The sequence below is a fragment of the Gossypium hirsutum genome, chromosome A04 (genome assembly GCF_007990345.1).
Source record: "Gossypium hirsutum isolate 1008001.06 chromosome A04, Gossypium_hirsutum_v2.1, whole genome shotgun sequence".
Lineage (NCBI taxonomy): Eukaryota > Viridiplantae > Streptophyta > Magnoliopsida > Malvales > Malvaceae > Gossypium > Gossypium hirsutum.
The window spans coordinates 6,637,891-6,663,028 of record NC_053427.1 but is presented as its reverse complement, the minus strand read 5'-3'; the positions used below and the strand labels follow the sequence as shown (position 1 = coordinate 6,663,028).

At 33.9% G+C, this 25,138-nt stretch overlaps 2 protein-coding genes across 2 annotated transcripts; both read right to left on the bottom strand.

Moving 5' to 3' along the window:
- Window positions 1–1,601: 1,601 nt before the first annotated feature.
- On the bottom strand, window positions 1,602–11,793 carry LOC107947947 (receptor-like protein EIX2). The gene is made up of 3 exons (XM_016882445.2): window positions 11,560–11,793; window positions 2,527–3,377; window positions 1,602–2,451 (listed from the first exon to the last, which is right to left on the bottom strand). The coding sequence occupies exons 1-3, from the start codon at window positions 11,791–11,793 to the stop codon at window positions 1,602–1,604; spliced, it is 1,935 nt and encodes a 644-aa protein (XP_016737934.2).
- Window positions 11,794–20,545: 8,752 nt separating this feature from the next.
- Window positions 20,546–22,853, bottom strand: LOC121228029 (uncharacterized). The gene is made up of 7 exons (XM_041111141.1): window positions 22,773–22,853; window positions 22,638–22,668; window positions 22,481–22,536; window positions 22,070–22,124; window positions 21,849–21,934; window positions 21,701–21,739; window positions 20,546–20,760 (listed from the first exon to the last, which is right to left on the bottom strand). Exons 1-7 carry the CDS (start codon window positions 22,851–22,853, stop codon window positions 20,581–20,583), a joined length of 528 nt encoding a protein of 175 aa, XP_040967075.1. The 3' UTR covers window positions 20,546–20,580.
- Between the last annotated feature and the right edge of the window lie 2,285 nt (window positions 22,854–25,138).

Below are 25,138 nucleotides of genomic sequence, written 5' to 3'. Positions count from 1 at the left end.
ATTTATGTGGATCAACCTCAAGGTTTCAAGGTGTCTGGCAAGGAAGAAATGGTGTACAAGCTCAACAAAGCCTTGTATGGCTTGAAACAGGCTCCAAGGGCCTGGTATAGCAGAATAGATGGCTATCTGACCAGTCAAGGATTTGAAAGAAGTCTTAGCGAGCCAACTCTGTATGTTAAATCAACTAGTGCTGAAACTCAGCTCATTGTCTCAATATATGTCGATGACCTACTGGTGACAGGAGGAGATCATGAGATGCTAAGCAGTTTTAAAGTCAAAATGCAACAGCACTTTGAAATGTCAGACTTGGGATTGATGTCTTACTTCTTAGGCATGGAAGTAACTCAAGCTAAGAATGGGATTTGGCTAAGTCAAAAGACCTTTGCTATGAAGGTTCTCAACAAATTCTCAATGGAGAATTGCAAAGCAACCAGCACACCAGTTGCTGTTGGAGAAAAACTCTCGAGCCAAGACAAGCATGAAAAGGTTTGTGAAACAACCTATCGAAGTCTAGTTGGATGTTTGTTGTATTTGACTGCTACTAGACCTGACATAATGTATGCTGTGAGTCTACTCTCGAGGTTTATGCATTGCTCAAATGAAAGTCATTTTAGAGCTGCAAAAAGGGTTCTAAGATACATCAAAGGAACTTTGTCCTATGGAATGCAGTTTACCAAGGCTGAGAACTTGAAGCTAGTTGGATATTGTGACAGTGATTGGGCTGGTTCCTTGGATGACATGAAGAGCACTACAGGTTATGCATTTAACATAGGCTCTGCTATGATTTGCTGGAGCTCAAAGAAGCAGGGTGTAGTGGCTCAGTCGACTGCAGAAGCAGAATATGTGGCTGCTGCTGCAGCAGTCAATCAAGCCATATGGCTTAGAAAAATTTTGAAAGATATAAATCATGAGCAAAAGGAAGCAACTGAGATAATGTGTGACAACCAATCAGCAGTTGCTATTGCAAAGAATCCTGTTTTTCATGGAAGGACCAAGCACTTCAACATCAAACTTCATGCAGTTCGAGAAATGGAGCAAGCTCATGTTGTTAAGCTGATACATTGCAATTCTGAAGAGCAAATTGCTGATATTTTAACAAAAGCACTAAGTGTTTCCAAGTTTCAACATCTGAGAGCTAATATGGGAGTTTGCAACATGCTAACCAAGGAGGAGTATTGAAGAAATGGTCAGCATGCAGCAACCAAGACCATCGAAGGCTCAACATGCAGAAGTTGCTGGTTCATCTAGTCAGCAAGCTGTTTATGTTTCATTTTTTAATTTTAAGTTAAAGTAATGTAACTTAGTTGCTTTATAACTATGTTAGGTTTATGCTTGATGTAATTTTGATGTTGATTGAGCTGATAAATCAGCTTTGTTTATTTGTTCAAGCTAATTAGCACAAGTTACTATGTGTATTAGTGGTAGTAGGTGAAGTTTAGGTCAACCTACTGTTTTGTCAAGATTGTAAACTTGTTTATGTATTGGCTTTGTGCCATTTTTAAGTTAAGGAATGAATTCAACAAGTTTTCATCCATATGCTCTCCATTTTTAGTTTTACTTAAAAATCCATTTGAGTTTTTCTGCTTTGTTTCTCCTACAAGTCACGAGACTTGCCAAACAAGCATTCTGCTGAAGCTTGCTGCTGCTGCCTCTTGCTCCAACAACAATTCATTATCACTCAAGTCCAAAAATTTTAACTTGGTACAATTCTGTAAAGATGAAGGTAATTCTCCAGAGAATTTATTACCACGTAAACTGAGCATTTCAAGAGGAGTCAGAAATCCTAAGGAGCTTGGAAGTGAGCCTGTGAAACTATTATCAGCCAAATTCAAAGCTGTTAAAGACCATAATCTTTTAAAACAATCAGGAACCAGTCCAGAAAATAGATTATTTGAGAGATCAAGCAATTCCAAAAGTTCGGCTGTAATATTGCAAATTTGAGATACTGAACCAGTAAACTTGTTTTTCGAAAGGTTAATGCTCTCCATGAAGATTGAAGAAAAACTTGGCAATGGTCCTGAGAAATTATTAGAGCTTAGATCTAGATGTCTTACGGCGATAGATTTATTTAGAAAAGTACCACTGATTTGATTGAAAGACATGTTTATGAAATTTAATCCATGTAATGAGTCCCAAAACCAGTAGGGAAGAGAATCCGAAATTCCTGAAGCAGAAATATCAAGGTATTCCAAAACCAGTAGGAAGTCCATTTGAGTCCGAAGCCAATCTGGGAAACGTGGCCCTAACTTGCAAGAGCAAAGCTTTATTTGACTCAATTGAAAAGGAGGAATCCATCCGGTGTTGAATTTTAAAGTCAAAGAAGTGTACGATAAATCCAACTCCTGTAAATTCGGAAATTTTGAGAAATGAGCTTCGGAAATCACATCACCATCAAAAGAATTCCCTGCAAGCCGCAAGACTTGCAGGTTGGAAAGTTGTCCAATGCTTTTGCTTATGGATCCATTTAAAAGGTTGTACCCAAGATCTAGAACCCTAAAATCTGGTAGATTTCCGATTTCATTCTACCCAGAATCGCCCCTAACTTGATTTTCTGCTAATATAAAAAGATTATCACTCAGATAAAGTTCTTGAATAGCCATCATGTTCCCGAAAGCATCTGGAATTGGACCTTTCAACTGGTTACTTGAGAGGTCAAGAGAAACAAGGTTGCTGCTAACATTAAACAACCATGGATATATGGCAGAAGAAGGGAGATTATTATCAGAGAGATCGAGAGTGTTGAGAGATGTTGAAGAGTTGGTAAGGGAAACAGAAGAAGATGAGATGCTTGGAAGATCACAATCTCTCAGATTTAGTTTTTGAAGCAAAGGAAGATGGTTAATGATTTGGGACCAATCATTGGCATTGCTCAGGTAAGTGAAACTGAGATCAACCTCTTTCAAACGAGAAAGATGGGAAAGCCACTCAAGTTTTCCAACATTGAAAACTCTACTATTGCCACCCAATCTAAGAGTCTCCAACATTGAAAGATTTCCAAGTTGAGAAGGAATTGGACCTCTAAAATTAGCATTAGAGAGATCCAGTAATATCAAATTTTTCAAAGAACCAAAAAACTCTGGGATGAGACTTCCATTAAAATCATTACTGCTGAAATTTAAAGAAGTCAAATGATGTAGTTTAAGCAGTGAAGGGCTAACTGTACCTGCTACAACCAGGGATTGGTAGCCAAAATCGAGCATTTCAACGTATCCTGTAAAGCTGCTGCAATAAACGCCATCCCAAAGACAGCACTCCTCACTTATCCATGAAGAAAGGGCGTCGTCGCCTAAAAAATCCATAGCTTGAAGGCTGTGCTTAAATTCAAGTAGCGCTTTTCTCTCACTCTCGTTGCACTGGCTAGCATCGGTGCATTTCTCCTGAAGAAGAAGACAATATATTGCAAAAAATAAAACAAGTTTATGAGACCTCATACTTGACATAGTAATCATGAAATATGAAGCAAGAGCAAATGAGATTGTGTTTTGTTGTTGTAATTCTGAATGCTAATAGCTGAGGAAAGGCCTCTTTATAAAGACCCAACTTGAATGGAATATGAGCATTCATACCATATGGATGTTTTTAATTATTTAAGATTGTTTTACATGAAGCAAGAAAATAAGAAAAGTAATTGTAGCAAATCAATTATGGGTGTTCATACCATTATCTGTCTAATTAAGGATTAGGCCTCTTTTGCTTTCATTCTTTTTTTTTTTTATTCCTTAATCAATGAGTTTTTTTTTTTCTGAAACTACATCGATGGGAAATTTTAAAATAATATAAAAAATTAGTAAAAAGTTAATTTTTTAATAATAAAACTAATATGAAGAATACTTAAACAATTAAGATCAGCTATGCAGATAAAAACAAACTCCAACGACAAAGCCAGTCCAGATATATAAAATTAGTACATGAATTTATTCATTTCTCTAATACTGATACTTATGATTTTTTTTAATCCCAGATTGATATCTAACGCCGTTAATTTTTTGCTGATGTGGTACTACTAACCAATTGCACGCCGCCACATAACGTCCTCTTGGACCTCTTTTTCTTTCTTCTTTTATTTTATATTTTTCTTATTTCCCTTTTTCTTTCTTTTTCTGGATTTACTTCTACACTTCGATCTTTTTTCTTTCATTCTTTTGTTAACCCCCTTTCAATTTTCCCTCACTTTCTCAGTATCTCATCACCACCATCAACCAACCCCACATCTCTTAAACCCTTTTTGTTTTCCTCCTCCCACCTCTTAATTTTTAACTTCATATATGCTATATCCTCAATCATGGTTTAATTTTTCAGTTTAATTTATAATTTAATGGGAGACGATGAGTTTACTGTACAAGACATGAGCTTTTACGATACTAGTCCATTGATGAATAATTTCAGTTTATATGTTAATGTTAAATAAAATCCAAGTTTAACCCAAAGTGTAATATATTTTTTACACTCAAACTCATTTTTTTTGAAAAAATTGTATATATTTATATAATTCTTTTTTGTACAGAATGGTTTTTGGAATGAACTGGGAAGATTATTTGAACTAGAAAATCAAAAGCTTTTGAAAATTATCATTGATGGACACTGTGGAGAACAGAGATTAATGAAGGAGATGAAGGCTAAAAATTTCAATAATGCAAAGATGTTGTCTAGGGAAATTATTTCACAATATTTTTATATACCAATAACAAAAGTTGTTAAAGAGCTTAATGTAGGGCTAACATTATTGAAAAAAGGTGTAGGAAACTTGGATTACATCTTAATAGTTTACAAACCCTAATTCAACTATTATTTTTTTCTAATATTTTCTTGGAAAATAAAGAGAAAAATCGAAAACTGAGGAAAAAAATTTGAATGCGAAAATCAATTAAAAATTAAATGTTTTTAATGATTTAACTTTTTTATATACCTCTGATAATTCAAGATAATCGATAGGATTTTTTTATTAAAAAATGTGAAAATGGTACGTATTTAAGAACGAAATATGGAAAATGACTTCAATTAATTCTATTTTATTTAATTCAACATTATGATATGTTTAAATTTTTATTTTTTAAAATAAAATAAAATAAAATATTTAAAAATTAAAAATAAAGATATAAAATAATTTTTTTTTCATAATTTAAAATCTATATTAATCAAACAATCTAATTATTAACAAAATAATAAAATATTTTAAAGATATGTAAAATTCATATGATAAAAAAATTAATTATCATTACGTCAATTATTGCTTTTGATAAATAACTTGACTTTGTAAAAAAATTAATTGTTACTTATTTAATAATTCAAATATTATAATAAAAAATTTTAAATCATAATCCAAGTATTTTTAATATATTCGATATAACATTAAATATAATCGCTCGGAGGAGGTAGCGTCACTAATTAAACGGGAGAGCCTTGGAAAGGGGCACCGGGGCCAAGCTGAGCTTATAAGGGTATGCGGCATGGTTAAATAAATAAAGGAGAGCATTCAACTTGTGTGTTTGCCGTGGATCATAGAGGCAGATTTTTCGTGGGATGGATTCACAATGGTTCTTATGACCTTGCCCGGGAGTAGTATGCTTAGCGTGGGAAAGATTACGGCGAAGTAATTTTACTTCATCTAATTAAAGGAAAGCAACATTACACAAATTAATAATTAATTAACATAATTAAAATCTATTAATTGTTTTAATAATTGAAATATGATACTAATAAAAAATTTCTAATAGTTTTTAAAGCATTTGTGAAAACTAGAAAAAAATTGATATAATGTAAATTAATTTAACCTACCACACCCGACCTGGACATTAGGCTGAATCTTGAGGTATTACAAAATCTTGTTTTAGAATTCCAGATTTTTAACTAGAAAAAAGTGAGTTTCGACAATATTAACTTGGCAAATCTCTTCCAAGTTTTTAGAAAAATATTCTCGTTGAAGTTATTTATTTTATAAAAAAAACACTTAAGTGATTACTTTATTTTGCAACGGAAATTTCTAAGTTTTTAACTTTGAAAATTGTGGTTTCAGTTTGTGAAAACACATAATTTACATTTTAGAAATGCTAATTATATCAAAAAGTCAAACGAAATAAACCAAAAATCGAAAAACAAGTCCAAAAGTACCAACAGTCCAAAAAGTCCATATTAGACAATAAGTCTCTTAAAAACCGTTTTACTATTGAAAATCCAATCCGAGCTCCCGCACATCATCCAATCCTAAGTTTGCTGATTACCTAAGAAAATAAAAATATATGGTAAGCTAATAAAGTTCAGTGTGCAACTTAGCCCATACATACAGATTAGATTGCAAACAATCATACATAAGTCATGGATCGAATAGATACAAAACATGATATATCTTGCGATGCAATAAGGCAGATAGATCAAATATAGATGCAACATATTACACATATTAGATATAGATACTATAACATCCCAAAAATCGGGTTAGAAGAAACTGAGTTTTGAAACCAACATTTGTCATCCATCGATTTTGAGTTATATTTTGGAAATTTTTAATAGGTGAATTGAGTTGGTTCAATGGTTAAGTGTTCTGGTTATGTATGAAAGGTTCTAGGTTCGAATTTTATCTCTTGAAATTTTGCTACTTTTGATTAAACTTTATTTTTGGACATGTGAGTTATAAATTAAATTCAGTCAATTGATGATAAGAATGAGTCTATTGATTCAATGGTTAAGCTTCTGTGTATCCTTTAGTTTTGTGTTCGAATCCCCACGAAAATAATAGGGAATGTTTTATTTTTGAATTACTTGGCATGGTAGTTATTTTTGGTTCAGTAATTAAACTTCCAAAAACCTCCTGGGCACTTAGTTTTTCCCATTTCTGTTTCCTTCTTTCCCCGCTATTTCTTCAATTTTTCTTCGTTATGATTTCTTTTCTTCAAACTTCCTTTCTTTTTGCTATGTTACATTACACTGATTCTGCACGGGGTCTGACTTCTCCTTTCTAGTTCTTGTTGACTGGTAAGTTTGATTTAAACTTTTGGTGTTGAAAGTTCTTTGAAGTAACTTCAATTTTGGAATGTTAGTTTTTAGCGATATGACAGCGAATTTAGTTTTTAGCGATATGACAGCGAATTCATCACTTGTTTGGAAATTACTTGTCCTTTAGGGACGGGAATTCATCATTGTTGATTCTACATTGAATCTGTTTTAGGTGGGTACCGAAAACCCAATTTTCATTTCAAGTTTAGTCATAAAAAATAAACTGTTGACACCATATGACCGTATGGCAGGCCGTGTAACTTACTATTCACAAGAATTTGAGGCACACAGGCATGTGCCCAGACCGTGTGTGGCTATGTGTTGTGTAGAGTTAACACAGGCCAATCACACGGATGTGTGTCCAGGCTGTGTAACTCACTGTTTGCGAATTAGAACCACACAAATAGGTGACACGGGCATGTGTCAAGCCGTATAGGACATACGAGCAAGCACACGGGCGTGTGCCAGACTGTGTAGAGTCACACGGGTAAGCCGTGTGAAACTATACGGGCGTGTGGACAAATATTCTAAAATTTTCCTTTCGGCCGTGAACGTCATCCGATATGAACATATGCCTTCCGTAAGATTTGTATGATCTGTATTAAACTATAAAACTCTCTATTTGTTGATTTTATAATGTAGAATTTGCTATCCGTACGCTTGTCTATTTTGATATAAGCTAGAAATGGTGATTGGCTAATGTATAGTATACCTTTGTTTGGATACGTTAAGGTATGCGATTCATCCAGGTACGATCTGTATTCTATTAAGTCTGATGGTACGCCCTGTGTTACTTTGTAACTTAGAATATGGTATATCTGAATATGTTAAATTGACTGGTATTGATTCTAACTTATAATCATACATATGATTTCATGGCAATCTGATATGATCTGTTGAGATTTGGTAAATCTATTTTATAAGCATGAACTCCCATGCCTCCTAATTCTATTATTGTACGATAACATGACCTATATGGTTACCACCTTGACTCTATATCTGCATGCCATGGCATATTGCATGAGATTGAGATGATGTGAAAAAAGGAAGTTTCTAGATTTTTACTAATTTACATTATTTGGTGGTTTGTCCATAACACTATTATGACAGCTTGACTGTAATATAGTGGCTTGACCACATGTCTCTGATCTTTCAGATTCACTGTAAATTTAGGTGGCATTATCTACAGTTATCTGTTGGTGTGATTTGGTTGGACGGGTTCTGGAGAACTCTATTTTGGTGTGTAACTGATTGATTTCGAAAAACAATATTGGATCGACATCGACATACAATTTCTGTTTTGTTTTGCACTGTTCTGTACTATTATGTCCGGTTTTGCTCTATTTTGAATTGTTTATTTTGCTCTGTTCAGTTTTGTTCTACTATGCTACCATTGTTGAAATCTCTATGATACTCTGGAACTATTCCATACTGGTTATACAACTGTTCTTAAGTTCTCTGCATTATTGTGAATTATATGTTACGATGTGTTTATTTGTATTTGAGTTTGGTTATGCGCGATACTTGTAGCTTATATTTTGTTTTATCTTTGTCTATGCAGGTAAACATCTAACTTAGGATTGGACGGTGTATTGGAGCTCGGGTCATTTTTACGCTAATGTAAATATGATTTGATCTTTTGGAATTGTAATATGTTTTTGAACTTGTTCTAGTTTTGGCTAATTTCGTCAGTAATTGATAATCTCTAACACAGAGTTACAGAATCATCTAAATCAATTAAAATGAATTTTTTATTTTCAAAGTTAATTCTGAAAAGATTTCTGCTACAAATCAAGTAAAGTTTTGAATGGTTTTTGAATACTCAACAAAATCAATTTTCAGTACGTTGGTGTAACCCTTCTAAATTCGGCTTAAACTTCTAGGTTGAGTTTTGGGTGTTACAGATGCAGATCTTACCCTCATCTACTACACACCATCTTCATCCATCTCTATACACCAATTAGGGTAATAAATTCCCATCCAACCCCACACACTAGATAAGTGACCATATGTCACTATACAGAATGTGCAGACAAGGCTGCCAGAAATAATGCAGCAGATATAGCAGATTATTAAACTGCCAACACTTCCTCCATCACATAATTATCCCGCCCCAGTGCATATGCTAAAACATAATACATACTCAGACACATACAGATGAATCATGCTTTAACAGATTTCTTAAATTTACAGATCAAATGCAAAATTTATACTGTAGCATGCTTTCAGATGTTACACATATAATATCAATACCATAGATTTCATATACCAGAGTCCTACATAACACATAACAGACCCCTACGAATTAGCTAAACTCGAAACACACTTCAAATACGACCATAATTGAATTTATTGAAAATGGGTCCACACGGCCTACTTAGCCCAGCCCGTGTGGCCTACATGATTGTGTGGCATCAATAATAAGCTTTCTGGTTTTAGGCCTTCATATATTTTTAGGATTAAAGTTACACACTTACTGTTTTTTGAATTATTGTCACAATAGCAGCACCAAAGTCTGTAGACAATAATCACCACACAAACAATTAATCAAATTGCACAATATTCGAATCAAAATCTTCGATCCAAACTAAATCGGGGCATTAGATCAAATGAATGACTCCAACGAAACAACCCCTAAACTAAGGTATTCAGATGCTTACCCAATGCTAAGTCAATTCCTAAAACACTTCAAATTGCCGGAGAAGTATTTATCATACGATTTTCTCATAAATGGATTTGAAATAATTAAACCGAAACTCCACACCAACTCACATACTTCACATAATAACACTTAAAAGAATATGAATAGAAAATTGTTGGTGCTATGAATAATAACTAGCCTTTAGACAGAGGTTTGAACAGCAAGGCTCGTGACTTGCAGAAGAAACAAAACAGAAGTCAAGACTAAGAACAAAAAACAAAGATAAAATGGAGAGTATATAGAGGGAAAATCTGATGAATTTCATTCAACCATGAATAATGGCATAATGCCAATACAAATATCAGACATTTTGCTGATCAAAGTAAGGCTTACATTACCTAAACGTTACCTAACTCCACTAATTACATAGAAACTTGAAAAACAAAACTTGCTCACTTAGTAAAGCTGATTTGTCAGCTCAAATGTCAACAAAATACATTAAGTACATTAACAACTTAGTTATAATTCAACTAAGTTAAAAAATATCATTTAAAGTAACAAAAAAAAGAATGAAATGGACAACAACATTGAGCTTCAGCTACTGCATGTTGGTCTCGAGTGTGCATGTGCTGCTCCTTGGCTGCTTGTGTAGCATGGAAGCCAACTTCAACACTCATCATTGGTTTCGATACTGTAAACTCCCATTTTCCTTCTTAATTTGATGAACTTCGACACACTAAGGGGCTTTGTCAAGATGTCAGCAACTTGATCTTCAGAATTGCAATGAATCAGCGCCACCTCTCTAGCTTGCTCTATCTCCTTAACAAAATGAAACTTAATTTTAAAGTGTTTTGTTCTCCCATGGAAGACAGAATTCTTTGCAATTGCAATAGCAGATTGATTGTACTTATGATCCCTGTTGCTTCCCTTTGGTGCAGATTCAAATCAGCTAAAATTTTTCTCAGCCAAATGGCTTGGTTGACAACTCCAGCAACTGCCACATATTTTGCCTTAGCAGTTGACTGAGCAACAACACTTTGTTTCCTTAAACTCCAGCAAAATATGGCCGAACCAAGGGTAAAAACATACCCTGAGGTGTTTTTCATGTGATCCATTGAGCCAGGCTAGTCACTGTCAATATAGCCAAACAATTTCAAGCACTCAGCCTTTCTAAACAACATTCCATAGTAGAGAGTGCCTTTGATGTACCTGAGGACTCTCTTGGCAACTTTAAAGTGACTTGCATTGCAACAATGCATAAATCATGAGAGTAAACTAACAGCAAACATTATATCTGGCCTTGTGGCAGTCAAGTATAGCAAACAACCGACTAGACTCCTATAGACAGATTTATTAACTTGTTCAAAATTGCCTTGGCTTGATAGTTTTTCTCCAACAGCAACTGGTGTGCTTGTTGCTTTACAATTCTACATTGAAAATTTGTTTTGGATCCTCATAGCAAAAGCCCTCTGACTTAGAAAGATTCCCTGCTGAGATTGTTTCACTTCCATGCCTAGAAAGTAGGGCATTTATCCCAAGTTAGACATCTCAAACTTCTGCTCCAATTTTGCTTTGAAGTCTGCCAACATTGCTTGGTCTCTTTCTGTCACCAACAGGTCATCAACATATAGAGATACAATGAGCTGAGTTTCAGCTCCTTCCTTTTTAACATACAACGTTGGCTCACTAATGCTTTTTTCAAACCCTAAACTGATCAAGTAGCTATCGATTCTTCTATACCAAGCTCTAGGTGCTTACTTCAAGCCATGCAAGACTTTCTTTAGCCTATACACCATGTGTTATTTGCCTGCCACTTCGAAGCCTTGTAGCTGGTTAACATAAATTTCTTCTTCAAGAAAACCATTGAGGAAGGTAGATTTAACATCAAACTGGTGAATGTTCCATTATAACTGTGCTGCTAAGGCAACCGGCAGTCTGATGGTGTCTAGCCTGACCACTAGTGCAAAAGTCTCTAGGTAATCCAAGCCATACTTCTGGCTAAACCCTTTTATAACTAGCCTAGCTTTAAGTTTGTTCAAACTGCCATCAGCATTATGTTTGGCTCGATAGACCCATTTCACCCTAATGATCTTTCTATCAGCTGGTCTTTCAACTAATTCCCAAGTCTGATTTTTCTCAATCATTCTGATTTCTTCAGCCATTGTCTGTTTCCATCCTTCCTCAACTTCAGCTTCTTCAAAACAATATGGTTCTACTGTGGCTACTTGTGCTCGTTCATAGATTTCAGCCAAAGGTCTAGTCCCTCTGAATGGTTCATAACATTCACCTCAGGACCATTTTGATCAGACTCAATTTGATCAGCCATAGGTTCTTCAGAAACTGCATCTGGCTCACTCTTCTCCAAATTCCAACAAGCTTTCTCGTCAAAAACCACATCTCTGCTTACTAACACCTTGTTTGTTGAAGGATCCAAGATCCTATAGCCCTTTTTGACTGTGCTATAGCCTACCAGAATACCAGGTTGAGCCTTCTTGGATAATTTGTCCCTCTTTACAGCTGGGACATGTGCATAGCATATGCAGCCAAAGACCTTTAGGTGAGTTAGTGATGGCTTGAACCCAATCCAGGCATCAAATGGAGTTTTGTGACTCAATGCCTTGGTTGGGAGCCTGTTTTGAATGTAAACACCAATGTTAACTGCCTCAACCTACAAAGTTTTGGGCAAATTCTTCTCAAACAGTAGACACTTGGCCATATCCATCAAGTTTCTATTTTTTCTTTCACTAACACCATTTTCTTGAGGTGTATAGATGTTGGTGAGCTGGTGTTTGATGCCTGCTTCATCACAAAAGGCTTGAAACTGAGCTGAGGTGTACTCAGTTCCATTATTAGACTTTAAATTCTTTAGTTTGCAACCTGTCTCAGTCTCTGCAGCAGCCTTAAACTTCCAAAACACTGATGCCACTTCTGATTTGTGCTTCGAGAAATAAATCCAGCAAAATCTCGAATGATCATCAATGAAAAGAATGAAATACTTGTTGCCATTCAATGACCGAGTCTTCATAGGGCCACACACATTAGTGTGCACAAGCTGCAACTTTTCTGACGCTCTCCAGGCCTTGTTTGAAGGAAATGGCAGCCTGGCCTACTTTCCTAGCTGACATACAAACCTCCTCCTTCTCAACTGAGTTGATAAAGTTTTCAACCAGATCCTGTTTGGTTAGCTGGTCCATCGATCTATAGTTGGCATGACCAAGTCTTTGGTGCCAAAGCTTGGAATCTTCTACAGAGGCTGTGTAGGCTGAGTCTAAATCATTAGTCTAGTCAACAACAAAACTTTTATTAGCCATAGTGACTGCCATAAACTTGGATCCACTTGGATCAGTAATTTGACACTCATTACCCTTGAACACAATAGAATAGCCTTTTTCTAGTAGTTGAGCAATGCTAAGAAGATTTCTGTCAATTTCAGGCACTAATAACACATTTGAAATGAGTTTGTTACCTGTAGGAGTGCATATCAACACATTTCCTTTACCTTCTGCATTGATAAAGTGGCCATTACCAACTTTTACCTTGGTTTTGTATCTTTTGTCTAATGACTTAAAGATACCATCATCTGGTGTCATATGGTTGGTGCAACCACTATCTAGGAGCCATCCATTTGAGACTTTTTTCTGAGCAGCTAAGCAAGAAACTGCAAAGACCTGCTCCTCTTGGTTACTGTATTCTTTAGCTACTCGAGCTTCAACCTTTGGCTGTTGTGCCTGACCTTGCCTTGGTTTGCCTTTGCTTTTGCAAACCCTTTCAACATGGCCCATCTTTTTGCAGTATTGGCACTCCACATCTGGCCTAAACTAGTAGTTGGCCTCTAGATGACCAGGCCTCTTACAATGCCTGCAGGGTTGGTCCCTTCTTCTTGTGGTTTCTAAATTAGACTTGTCCCTCCAAGTCTTTTTGCCTTTATAGGCAGTGGTGCTCGAATTTGGTTTGGTTTTGGCTTGGAAGGCACCTTCTTAGTGCTCCTCCAGTCTGCTAGCTCTTCTTTGCTCTTGTGCATAGAGAGCATTGATCAGCTCTGCCAGTGAGATGCTGGTCAGGTCCCTTGAATCTTTGAAGGAAGAAATTTTTACCTCATACCTCTCAAGTAAGGTTGAGATCCCCTTCTCCACTATCCTTGCTTCACTAAACTACTCTCCAAAGAGCCTTATGTTGTTTACCACAGCCATAATCCTGTCTGAATACTGCTTGACAGTTTCTTCATCTTTCATTTTCAAATTCTTGAAGTCCTTTCTCAAGTTTAGAAGCTGTTGCTGCCTTGTCCTCTCTGTCCCTTGAAACTCCTCTTTTAATCTGTCCTATGCCTGCTTTGGTGTCTCACAAGCCATGATCCTTGTGAAGATCACATCTGATACACAGTTCTGAATGCAGGATATGGCTTTGTGCCTCTTGGTCCTTTCATCAGTGTGGTGCCTGATCTGAGCCACTATTGGGTTGGCTCTAAGTAGCGCTGGTTCAACATCTGAGTTGACCACCTCCCATAGGTCAAATGCCTACAGGTAGGTCTTCATTTTGACCACCCATATGTGATAACCCTCTCCATTAAAGACTGGTGATGCAGCTGGTGAGAAGCCTGATGAAGCCATTTGTTTTGAAGCTTGACTAGAACAGGTCCACTGAGATTATAGCTCTAGATACCAATTGTTGGTGCTATGAACAATAAACAAACTTTGGACAGAGGCTTGAGCAGCAAGGCTCGTGACTTGCAGAAGAAACAAAACAGAATTCAAGACTAAGAACAAAAAACAAAGATAAAATGGAGAGTATATAGAAGAAAAATCTGATGAATTTCATTCAACCATGAATAATAGCATAATGCCAATACAAATATCAGACATTTTGCTGATCAAAGTAAGGCTTACATTACCTAAATGTTACCTAACTCCACTAATTACATAGAAACTTGAAAAACAAAACTTGCACACTTAGTAAAGTTAATTTGTCAACTCAAATGTCAACAAAATACATCAAGTACATTAACAACTTAGTTATAATTCAACTAAGTTACAAAATATCATTTAAAATAACAAAAAAAGAATGAAATGGACAACAACATTGAGCTTTAGCTACTGCATGTTGGTCTCGAGTGTGCATGTGCTACTCCTTGGGTGCTTGTGTAGCATTGAAGCCAACTTTAACAAAAATACTTTCTAACCAAACGTCGCACTAAACCAATATATCCTAATCACGCACAACCCATATAAAAGGAAACAAAATAGAACGATGGCAACAAATCAACAAGGATGATAATCAGAATTAAGAAAAGAAACAAAGAAAATAGAAAATCAAAAACAAAAGAAAATGGGGAAGAAAAAAAAGAAGAATATCAGAGAAATTTTGATAGAAGAAGAAAGTAACGTGAAATCACAAAATGGGGAAAGAGGGGAAGTGGGAGAGATAGATGACAATTAGTGGGGAGATTTTTAGTATTTTTTTTATAATTTCAAAAAGAATAACGCAAACAAAAATCCTATCTAATCTAAATAGTAACCACCTATTAGATAACTCAACAGTAGAATTTGACTGAAACTTTGACTTGTATGGACAACAACAGTAGAGTCTAAACAAAAAATTATTTCTCTTTTGCACACATGGGATCTAAACACAAGACATTTGAGTAAGATGAAGTCTTACCATTGAGCCAACATGCTCATTCTTGTCAATTGTTGAACAAAAATAATAGATAAGCTAGATATTCAAGGTTAGGGGTTGGAACAAATAATAATAATAATTCAAAGGTAAGGATTTAAACACAGGACCTTAGACACATAAACATCACTTAACCATTGAACCAAACCAATTCACTTGATATAATTTCACAAATATAAAACAGAAGATTTTGAGGCCTTACAATTAAGCTGTTCACAACTCAATTTTTAATTTGGGTAAACCCATTAGTCACTCTAAACTTGTTTTATTTATTTATTTATTTATAATTTGGACACCAAAAAAGAAATTGATTAAATTAGTCACTCCACTATAAATTGATAACGGAATGCTGATTATACATTTCTTATTTTGTTCACATTAAAATTACGACAACTACCCTGTTAGTCACTTTAAGTAGGAATGATTCTTATTTTTGACATTCCAAAAGAATACATGTAAATGTAGAGTTAGTCTTCTATTACCATTTTAATGGTAGATTGACCAATTTGATCAATTTCTTTTTTAAGTGACCAAATTAACAAAAGACAAATGTGACCGAAATAGGAATAACCCATATTTAGTGTAATTAATAGAATAATTTATCCTTCTATTTTTTTAACGGTAAAAAAATTCAACATAATAATTCTTAAATAATATATAATTAATTTAAATAATAGATTATATTATTTATAAAATTATTAATTTAAAGACCAAAGTCTTTACATGACCCTATATCATATCCTTATGTTATATAAATAGACTAATATATTTAAAATAATACTTATATATTAATTGACAGTATTGGGATTTAACTGTCAGCCTTTTTCATTAGTGCTTGAATTCTTTAATATAAAAATAAGATGACCATAAAATATATTGTGATTGTTAGCACTAATTAAGGATTATGGATGTTTATGCTTTCAATTTTCTCTTTTAACCTCCATTGTTTTCATCTTTAGTTAATCACATCACTATAGGGTGAAATTTGTTAGGCCTACTAAACGTTTAATTGATGACTTAGACTTGCTTTTTGTTTCAATTAATGTAATTTACTCACAATCTCTTCTTAGTTTTGTTTCATATGAAGCAAAAAGAGATATGGGTCTTGAATTCTTCAATAATATGAATCAGAAAATGCCTATTACTTTTTGACAATAATCACTAATTAAGGAGCAAATACTAGCCCTGTTTTGCTTTTGTTTTTATTTCCATTTCACCTTTAAAATGTTTCTTCACTTTTTCTTACCAATAAACTTTTTAAACACTACTTAGACGTACTTTTTGTGTTAATAGTTTCAACTAGTTTCCACTTAGTTATTTATATGGTAAGAGAGATTATTTACTAAGCGTAACGTTAACAAATATAGTTAATTTATTAAATATGTATCAATGATCAAACTCATGAATCAAAAGAAAATTTTACTTTTTTTTAGATTTTCATGGTATTGGGTTTTTTTTATATTTTATTTTACGATTTTTGTTACATAGTTTTAAGTTTAGTTTTAGTTTTTAATTTTAATCCTCCTTTGTTTTTATTTTCTTTTATTAAAGAAATAGAATTATCATCCGCCTATGTGGATTCGACCCTATTCATTGTTATATTGTAATGCGCCAAAGATTTGTGTTTTGAATTGTTAGAATTAAATTAGTCTCTATATATTAGATCAAATAGAAAAATGATTCTTCTATTAAAAATTTAACCCATTTCTTTTGTTAAAAAGTTGTTCCTTTACATCAGCATGAGGTACATATGGTACATCACATATTATTGTCTAGTTATTCTGTTAGTTACACTAATTTTTAACAGTACAAATAGATGAAAATTTTAAGAGAGATGACCAATTTACTCTTTAATCTAATGTATAGGAACTAATTTATTTTTTTAGTAGAAAAGACAAAATACAATCTAACTTTTAGTACAAAAATCACCATTATACTTTCACCTATTTCAAGCATATATTAAATTAAGATTAGTAGTTATACTTATATTCAACCATCATCTTCAATCTCAAAAATCACAGGTAAACCCTAGTATGCTATCCCGTAATAATTTATAAATATGTACACTTTTATATTAGGAAAGAGTTGTATTATTGTCATGAAACAATGAATGGAAACTTGTGATGGAGACATTTGCATAAATTATAGATATATAAGAGGGAGGGAATGGTAAAAGGAAGATGATTGAAACTGTGCAGGTCAAAGTATTGTATGTATATATAATTAATGAAGGGACCCCATTGAAGCATAGAGTGTAGCAAGGGTGACCCATTTCTTGTGAGTGTTGTATGAGTTACTGGGAATTTATGGGAAATTTTGCTTGGCCTTAATAGGGAAAATTTTCTCTTATACAATTAACAGTAAGGTTCAAATGTGCTATTTAGTTTAAAAAGGTTATATTAGACTCCAAATTTTAGGAAATATGATTGTATCAAAATTTTTATATAATTAATTATTTACATGGATCAAAATTAATTACAAGAAATCACATTTGGAGCGGTGAATACCCTAACCATTAAGCCAACATGGGTTCACAAGTTTCTTAATTCAGCATTAGTAAACTATTGGCTTTGAGTTATTTAATATAGTTCATACCATGTAATTGTTAAGTTGAACTACTTTAAATAGGAGTCATTCCTATTGTTGACACTAAAAAAAATACATGTAAATGCACAATTAGGCTATGTTTAGTAGTGCTTTTTAGAAGCACTTTTGACATAAAAATCACTTTCGAATAAAAGGAATGCTAAACAAGCAACTTTTGAAAGAATTTTTTTTGCTTTCAAAAGCACTTTTTTCCAAATGGAGAAGTTAAAATTTTTAGTTTTTCTCTCCCAAAAGCATTTTTTTTACACTTTTTAAAAGTATTTCTTAAAAGCAATACTAAATTAGCCCTTAGTCTTCTATTACCATTTAAATGATAGAATGACAAATTTGATTAATTTCCTTTTCGAGTGACCAAATAAATAAAAGAAAAATGTGACCAAAATAAGAATGACCCTTATTTAGGGCAAAGCACCAAATATGAATACAAGACAACCATTGCAACTATTCTTTTTTCGTTGATGTTTTCTGTTTTAATTACAAATATTTAAATTAGTTGAATATTGATATCACATTCAATTGCATAAAATAATTTGGTTTATCAATTAGAATAATTAAATCTATAATTGTTTAATTAATTATAATACTTGCGTTGAATAGCATGATTGGATATAAGTTACATATGCAATTCATGTTACATGAACATATAATCTATTCTAAATGAACCTCGTTTAATGCTACCGGTAAACTAAATCTTAGACTCGAATTGGTGGTTTATTAATAAGGGAAATAATTTCAATGAGTTTCGTCTTTATTATCAACAAAGTAAGAAGAAATTGGTTGCTAAGCGAAACAGAAATAATCATAATTAATCTATTAAAAAATTATAAAACTAACTATAAAACTATCTTTATATCGATGGTTAAACTCATGAATCAAACAACGGTTTTAGCTTTTGTTAGATTTTTGTCGTATTAGTTTTTCTCATATTTTAGAAAGCCTTCCTTAAATAAAGACCAAAGTCTTTCCTTTGTGCCATATCTTATTTTATAAATATAAAAAAAATGTGTTTTTTTTTCATATATTTAAAAATCATACTTTTTTTATCTCATATAAATATTTGAGTGATATCCAACTGGAGCATTTATTGAAAAAGTACAAAAAAAAAAAAACAACCTCACAGCAACATTCTCAAACCTAAGGAACAAAACGAATAAAACGGTCATTTATTGAAAACGTATCTAGTTAGACACATGTTTCAACGATTATTTTTTTGAACGTTGGTAACGATAAAAATTTTTAAGGGCCCTAATAATAATTTTTTCTCTATAAATATCAAGTTGTTTTTTATTATTTTCACTCAAATTCAACTCTCTTTATTTTTTCTAAACTCTCAACTCTCTCAATTTTCTGAAGTTTTATTCTAAATTTTGCGAAACTCTTATTTGAGGAATTAATTTCAGGAAATTACCTTTTCACCATTTCTACTTTGCCTTTGAGTTTTCATCTCCACTTTTTTCTTCTTTAATCAATTACTTTACAATATCCCAATTATAAAATTGTGATTTTAATTATAATTAAATATATTAGATTTTGATTTTGATTTTGATTTGTTAATTTAAAAAAATTATGAATGTACTTTTAATTTAATAACCTTACTTTAATTGTTTTCACTTTAATCATAGAAATTAATAAAACTAACAGTTGAATAAAACCTCTTTCTCACATTATTCACTTAAACACCCATAATTAATCCCATTTTAATCTTGTTGAATTTTGCAATGCAAGAAAATTTCGTGTTAAATGACTAAAAACTATAGAATTTATAAATTATTAATCAAAGGAAATTAAAAAAAAAAGTCTTTGTCTGGTTAAAGAATTTGGTGTCATTAAAAATAAAAATAAATAAATATTTTCCCCAAAAATGAAAAAAAACTAAAAATTACTATCTTTTTATTATTTAACCGAATAAATCGAGTGATTGATTAAAAACTAAAATTAACTAAATTAATTAACTAACAAACACGACAAAGAACAAAGCAAGAAAATAAACGATTAACAATCAATAAGTAAAATAATACCTAGGAAAGAATTCACCTAGATTTCATCTATCACTATCAATCTAAATTACGCAATTTCCTTACTTGGTAACTTGATCCATAAAAATCCATAAGTTATGCTAATATCTCTTTTGAGAGTAAGAGCAATTAACTTTAGGTCGATTAATTGAAATTTCTTTCTAATTAAAACCCCTATGATCACATTAACTCATGTTATGGATTCTTATTTTAGCTTTGACTCTAATTTGACAGATTTATATTATCCTATATCTAGGATTACGTGCAACTCCACTCAATTATACAATACCTACTTTTAAACAATGTCTATTCCTCCTCTGATTTAAGCATATCAAATATGGATCAATAATCTAGAATTATCAAACCTGTAACACCCCAAACCCAGCCTAGAAGTTAGGCCCGAATTCGGCGTGTCACATTGAAGTATTTTTCGAAAACCTTGTTTTCATTGAAAACCCTTCTTACTTATTTAAAACTTAAGTCTCAATTTGTGTTCGTTAATTCTGAAATATGGCTTATTGAAAAGTTGTATACTTTTAAAACCTTAATTGTTGTTATAAACGAAAACCAAGTAAGTTGCGGAAGCTTTATAAAAGTTCGTAGTTTGCGAAAACGTGTTGATAAAAAAAACAATTAATGTTTTTAGAAAACCGAGTTCTACTTAAAGCAGACAATAAACGTAACAACTAAAAATCCCCAAACTAAAACAAAATCCAAAGAGGCCTTATTACAAAATTTAAAACCCAAATTAGAATTTAAAACAGAATTAGAGTCCAAGTAATCGTATGGCCATCTCCGAGTCTCTCGCAGCACCGATCCACTAACGTTGGGGATTACCTAAAAAAAATAAAAGACGGGGTGAGTTTGGAAAACTCAGTGTGTAAAGTATCCCAACCAGAGCCCAAATCAGTTCAAGCTTTACTGGGCCTAACCCCTATTCAGAAATCAGAGTTAACTGAGCCTTAGCCCATATCAATTTTAATCTGGTTAACTGAGCCTTAGCCCATATCAATTTTAATCTGGGCCATAGCCCCTTACAGATCAGAGTATACTGGGCCTAGCCCATATCAGTATCAATCTGGGTCGTAGCTCTATTACAATTCGAGATATATTGGGCCTTGCCCATATCAACATAGTTGGGCCCATTTCAAAACAGTCTCATATGATTAACGCAAGATAACCCCATCTAACCCTGCACTTGCCTCCGTCCATCCCTACACTTCCTGTGGGGGAATAAATCACCCACGCCATCCCTATACTTACAGTGTTAGCACCGGTTGCGGCACTAACTATAATCCGCAGCAAAGCTACTTATATCAGAATATGTGGCACAGCCACCAGAACAGGTTCTTCCTCCATAACAAAACCCAACCCCATGTAGTATGACATGTATGCAGAATATATATAATTAACAAGGCATGCTTCAGAAAGGCAGTCAGATTATTATGTAAGAAAAGTTATTTCAGTAATTTTATCAATCTTTTTAAGGTTTCATGCTCATTACAGTTATTAACGTGTCTTCAGAATACTTACCGAACATTTTTACCGAAATGGGCCCGTTAGCCTATTACCCAATTTTGGCCCATCGAAGCCCAAATTCACCATGGTGCACGAAATTGCTCACTTTGCAATCTTACCGTTGAATTTACAAAAATTATCAATACAAACAATCCCATGAGCGCTCGCATGCTCGCAAGTTCTCAAAATGCCGACTTTTTGACATTTCGACTTTTCGACTTTTGCTAATCTAGTCTACTAGTGGGTGTCGTTTACACACCTGTTTTACGATGATCGCTTGGCAAAATCTACCATGTACCTATCATACAATTGATTACTTAAAAAGTTAGATCCAAAACCATACGATTACTAATGATATCTTCCTGACCAAAACCGGCCGACACCCTTAACAGCCTTAGATTGCTTACTTTTGTCGCAAATAATAATAAGTCTAGATCTAGTCGTTTCGATGTCCTCCTTCCCACTGCTCCTTGATCGACAGCCTTTATTCCACCTTACTCAAAATAGAACGATAAACAAACCCAATAAACCCTTAGTCCAAAACGATAGCCTCCCTAAGCGATTAGGGATTACTCGACTTTTTCCAGAACCACAAGATACGAATGGAAAGAGGATTGCGAATACTTACCATGAGATCTATTCGATGAAGAACGTTTCCAATACTTTCCTACCCCTAACACAAGCTAAAGATGAGTCCAAGAGATCTAAAGGTGTTCGACTTCCAACCTCTTAAAGTATGGTGACCTCGGCTTTTCAACAAACAAGGGAGGAAGAAAAAATGAAAGTTCGATGATGAGAGATATGGATGAAGAGGAGAGGAAGAAAAAAAAATAGAAGAGAGGAGATAACAGTAGAGATTCGGCTTTGAAGGAAATCAAGGAAGGAAGAGATGAGAAAAAGAAAGAGAGAAAAGAAGAGAAAGAATTTGGCAAACGGCAAAATAAAAGAATGAAAAGAATGAAAGCAACCAACAGAATTCAGTTCCTAAAGAACCTACACCTATTTGGCAACTCAACAATCGGTACAATTCCTTCCTGACCTCCTCCTGTCCCTGCGTTCCACATCCTGCTGTTGGCCACTGCACCAAGCTTTCTTCTACACCATAATAAGGTCACAATTAATCTTAATCTATTCCTATTGAAGCCTCGGTTACTTGAGAAATAAAAAGAAAATTTTGCCTGCTATACATCTCGAACCTGCAACCTTCTGGACACACACATACGCTGCCTGCCACGGCACCGAAGTTCCTTTCATGACATAATCTTCTCACAATTAATTTTAAGGCTTAACTGCTATAGCCACGGCTACTTAAAAAGAAATCAAAATTTCACCTTCCCCTGGAATCGAACCCACTTCCTCTCAGCATGCCTAGCACGCTGCTGCCACTGCGCCACAGGCGCTCCTTGTGGCATACTCCGTTCGCCAATTCTTTTAAAGCCTAGTTTACTTAAAAATAGTAAACGTCTCGCCCCGTGTCTCGAACTGGGGTCCCCTTCAGCCTTCTAACGTCCCTTGCCACTAGGCTGAGCTCCTTATTGTGACATGTGTTAGCCCTAACAACTCCTAAGTCCTGCCTGCGATAGCCCTTGACTTAAAAACATGTTTGCACACGCTGGGAATGGAACCCCAGCCTTCCTTCCTGTTGTTCAGCGTGCCTAACCACTAGGCCAGGCGCTCCTTTATGCCCAGTTTCTGCCCAACCTATTTTTAAGGCCTTATGCCCAGATTTCCTTAAGAGGCAAAATTTAAGAATTTTGCTAAAGCTATGGGCCAAGCCCCAGACTTTTTCCCACACCATAAACCATTCGTAATTTATTTAATTACTAAACTAATCATACTTACTAATAATAATAAAAATTAAATCATCCCATTTATTCGGGCCGTCTCCTACCCGAACCCAGACTCAAGGCCCAATACTTCTAGGCCCAAAAATCGGGGCGTTACAAAGCCGAGAATTAAGCATACATAATTGAGAACAAGATCTAAGTATTTGTTGCATAAAATAAAAATTAAAAGACAGAATCAATCATAGGTAGAGGTATGCATGGGCCGGGCTACCCGGCCCGGCCTGAAGGCCCGCCCGAAATGTTGGAGGGTTTGGGCATAAATATAGGCCCGAAAAATGGGCTTGGAGAAAAAATAAGGCCCGTTTAAAAAATGGGCCGGGCCTCGGGTAAGGTATTTTTAGCCCGGGCCTGACTCGGCCCGACCTGAATTCACTAAAGGACAAAAAAAATCTGCATATTTTTTTTTTTGAATGTTATTTTCTTGTTGTTTTCTCCATATTTTGCTACCATTTTACTATTATGTTGCTATTATTTTGTTGTTATTGTTTGGATATTGTATAAAATTTATTTTATTGTTCATTTTTTTATTATTTTAAAGGTATTTGTTAATTTTATTATTATTTTAGAATCATTTGCTTATTAAGTTGCATTTATCTTAGTATTATTTAAGTCTACATATTTTTCAAAATTTATTTTTAATTTGTTGGGAAATATTTATTTTGATATTTTTAGTATTTTTGATGTATTATATATATTTAAAAATAAAAAAAATAATATAAAAAATTAATACGGGCCGGGCCCGGGTTTTAGTATTTTTATTCGGGTTGGGTTTGGGCAAAATTTTAGGCCCATTTTTTAAGCCCGGCCCGGCCCGAGCCCAATAAATGGGCATATTTTTTTAGTTGAGCCCAACCCGAACCCGGCCCGGCCCATGAACACCTCTAATCATAGGGTTCATCTCCCCTAAGTTTTTAGAAAATTAGTTCATAATTGAAAATAACAACATCCAAGATACAGTATAACTGAAAGAAATAAAGAAGCTCTTGATAATCTCCTAAGAAATCAATTGGGAATCTTCAATCTTGATGGAAATCTACTTTAGAATCGGTTTGAATGGTGTTTTCTAAGTTGTTTTCCTGTGTATTCTATGATTTTCCCTCTTATGTTCTTATCTTTGTCATATATACGTCTTAGAATGCTTGAAAAATCGAAAAAAATCTATTTTCTCACAATTGAAGTTACAAATCTGTGAAATTGACAAAGCTTACCACATGGCTATGTGGTAGGCCATCTAGGTCACATGGTCGTGTAGCTAGGCTGTGTTGAAGGGGTCAGTTTCTGTGGCTATTGTAACTTGCTTCGATTTTCTAATTTTCGCTTATTTTAGGAGAGCATTTTGCTCCCAAATGCTCTCCTAAGTATAAAAACATGAATTTAAAAGATTAAGAGCATAAAATTCATCATTAAAATCAAATAATCACCCAAAAACGCATTAAGAATGAGGTTAAAACATGTTACTTTTAGCACTTATCAAAACATAATAAAATAATGCATATATACTGTCGGTGCTTCCTCCGTTTATAACGTTCCACCCCATGCAATGCAATATGTATGCTCAAAACAAATCAATCCAATAGCGTTTAATATAGCTTTAACGAAACAATGCAGTAGCAAACAATATACTTACTACAGTTTGATTTAGTAGCAATTGATATTCTTGTGACAAGTCAACTTAGTATTTGAAAGCATACTTCTTGTGTGTTCGGTTTAACGGTATAAGGGATACTATACTTACAATCACAAATACAATACAACAGACATATGAGTTATTCACAATTCAAGCAAGTATATTTCATTAACATATGAATTTAGTTCATCAAATCATATATTCCAACATAACTTAGACTATC

What these genes read in the sequence shown, in the direction of transcription:
- LOC107947947 (XM_016882445.2), bottom strand. Translation starts at nt 11,793, where the DNA reads ATGGCTGAAGAAATCAGAATGATTGAGAAAAATCAGACTTGGGAATTA. An exon ending in TAGACACCATCAGACTGCCG is followed by an intron (nt 3,378 to 11,559) that starts GTTGCCTTAGCA and finishes CTTCTTCTTCAG; the next exon opens with GAGAAATGCACCGATGCTAG. An exon ending in CAAGTTAGGGGCGATTCTGG is followed by an intron (nt 2,452 to 2,526) that starts GTAGAATGAAAT and finishes TGGATCCATAAG; the next exon opens with CAAAAGCATTGGACAACTTT.
- LOC121228029 (XM_041111141.1), bottom strand. Translation starts at nt 22,853, where the DNA reads ATGCCACAAGGAGCGCCTGTGGCGCAGTGGCAGCAGCGTGCTAGGCAT. An exon ending in GGGTTCGATTCCAGGGGAAG is followed by an intron (nt 22,669 to 22,772) that starts GTGAAATTTTGA and finishes GTGCCGTGGCAG; the next exon opens with GCAGCGTATGTGTGTGTCCA. An exon ending in GTGTGTCCAGAAGGTTGCAG is followed by an intron (nt 22,537 to 22,637) that starts GTTCGAGATGTA and finishes ATTATGGTGTAG; the next exon opens with AAGAAAGCTTGGTGCAGTGG.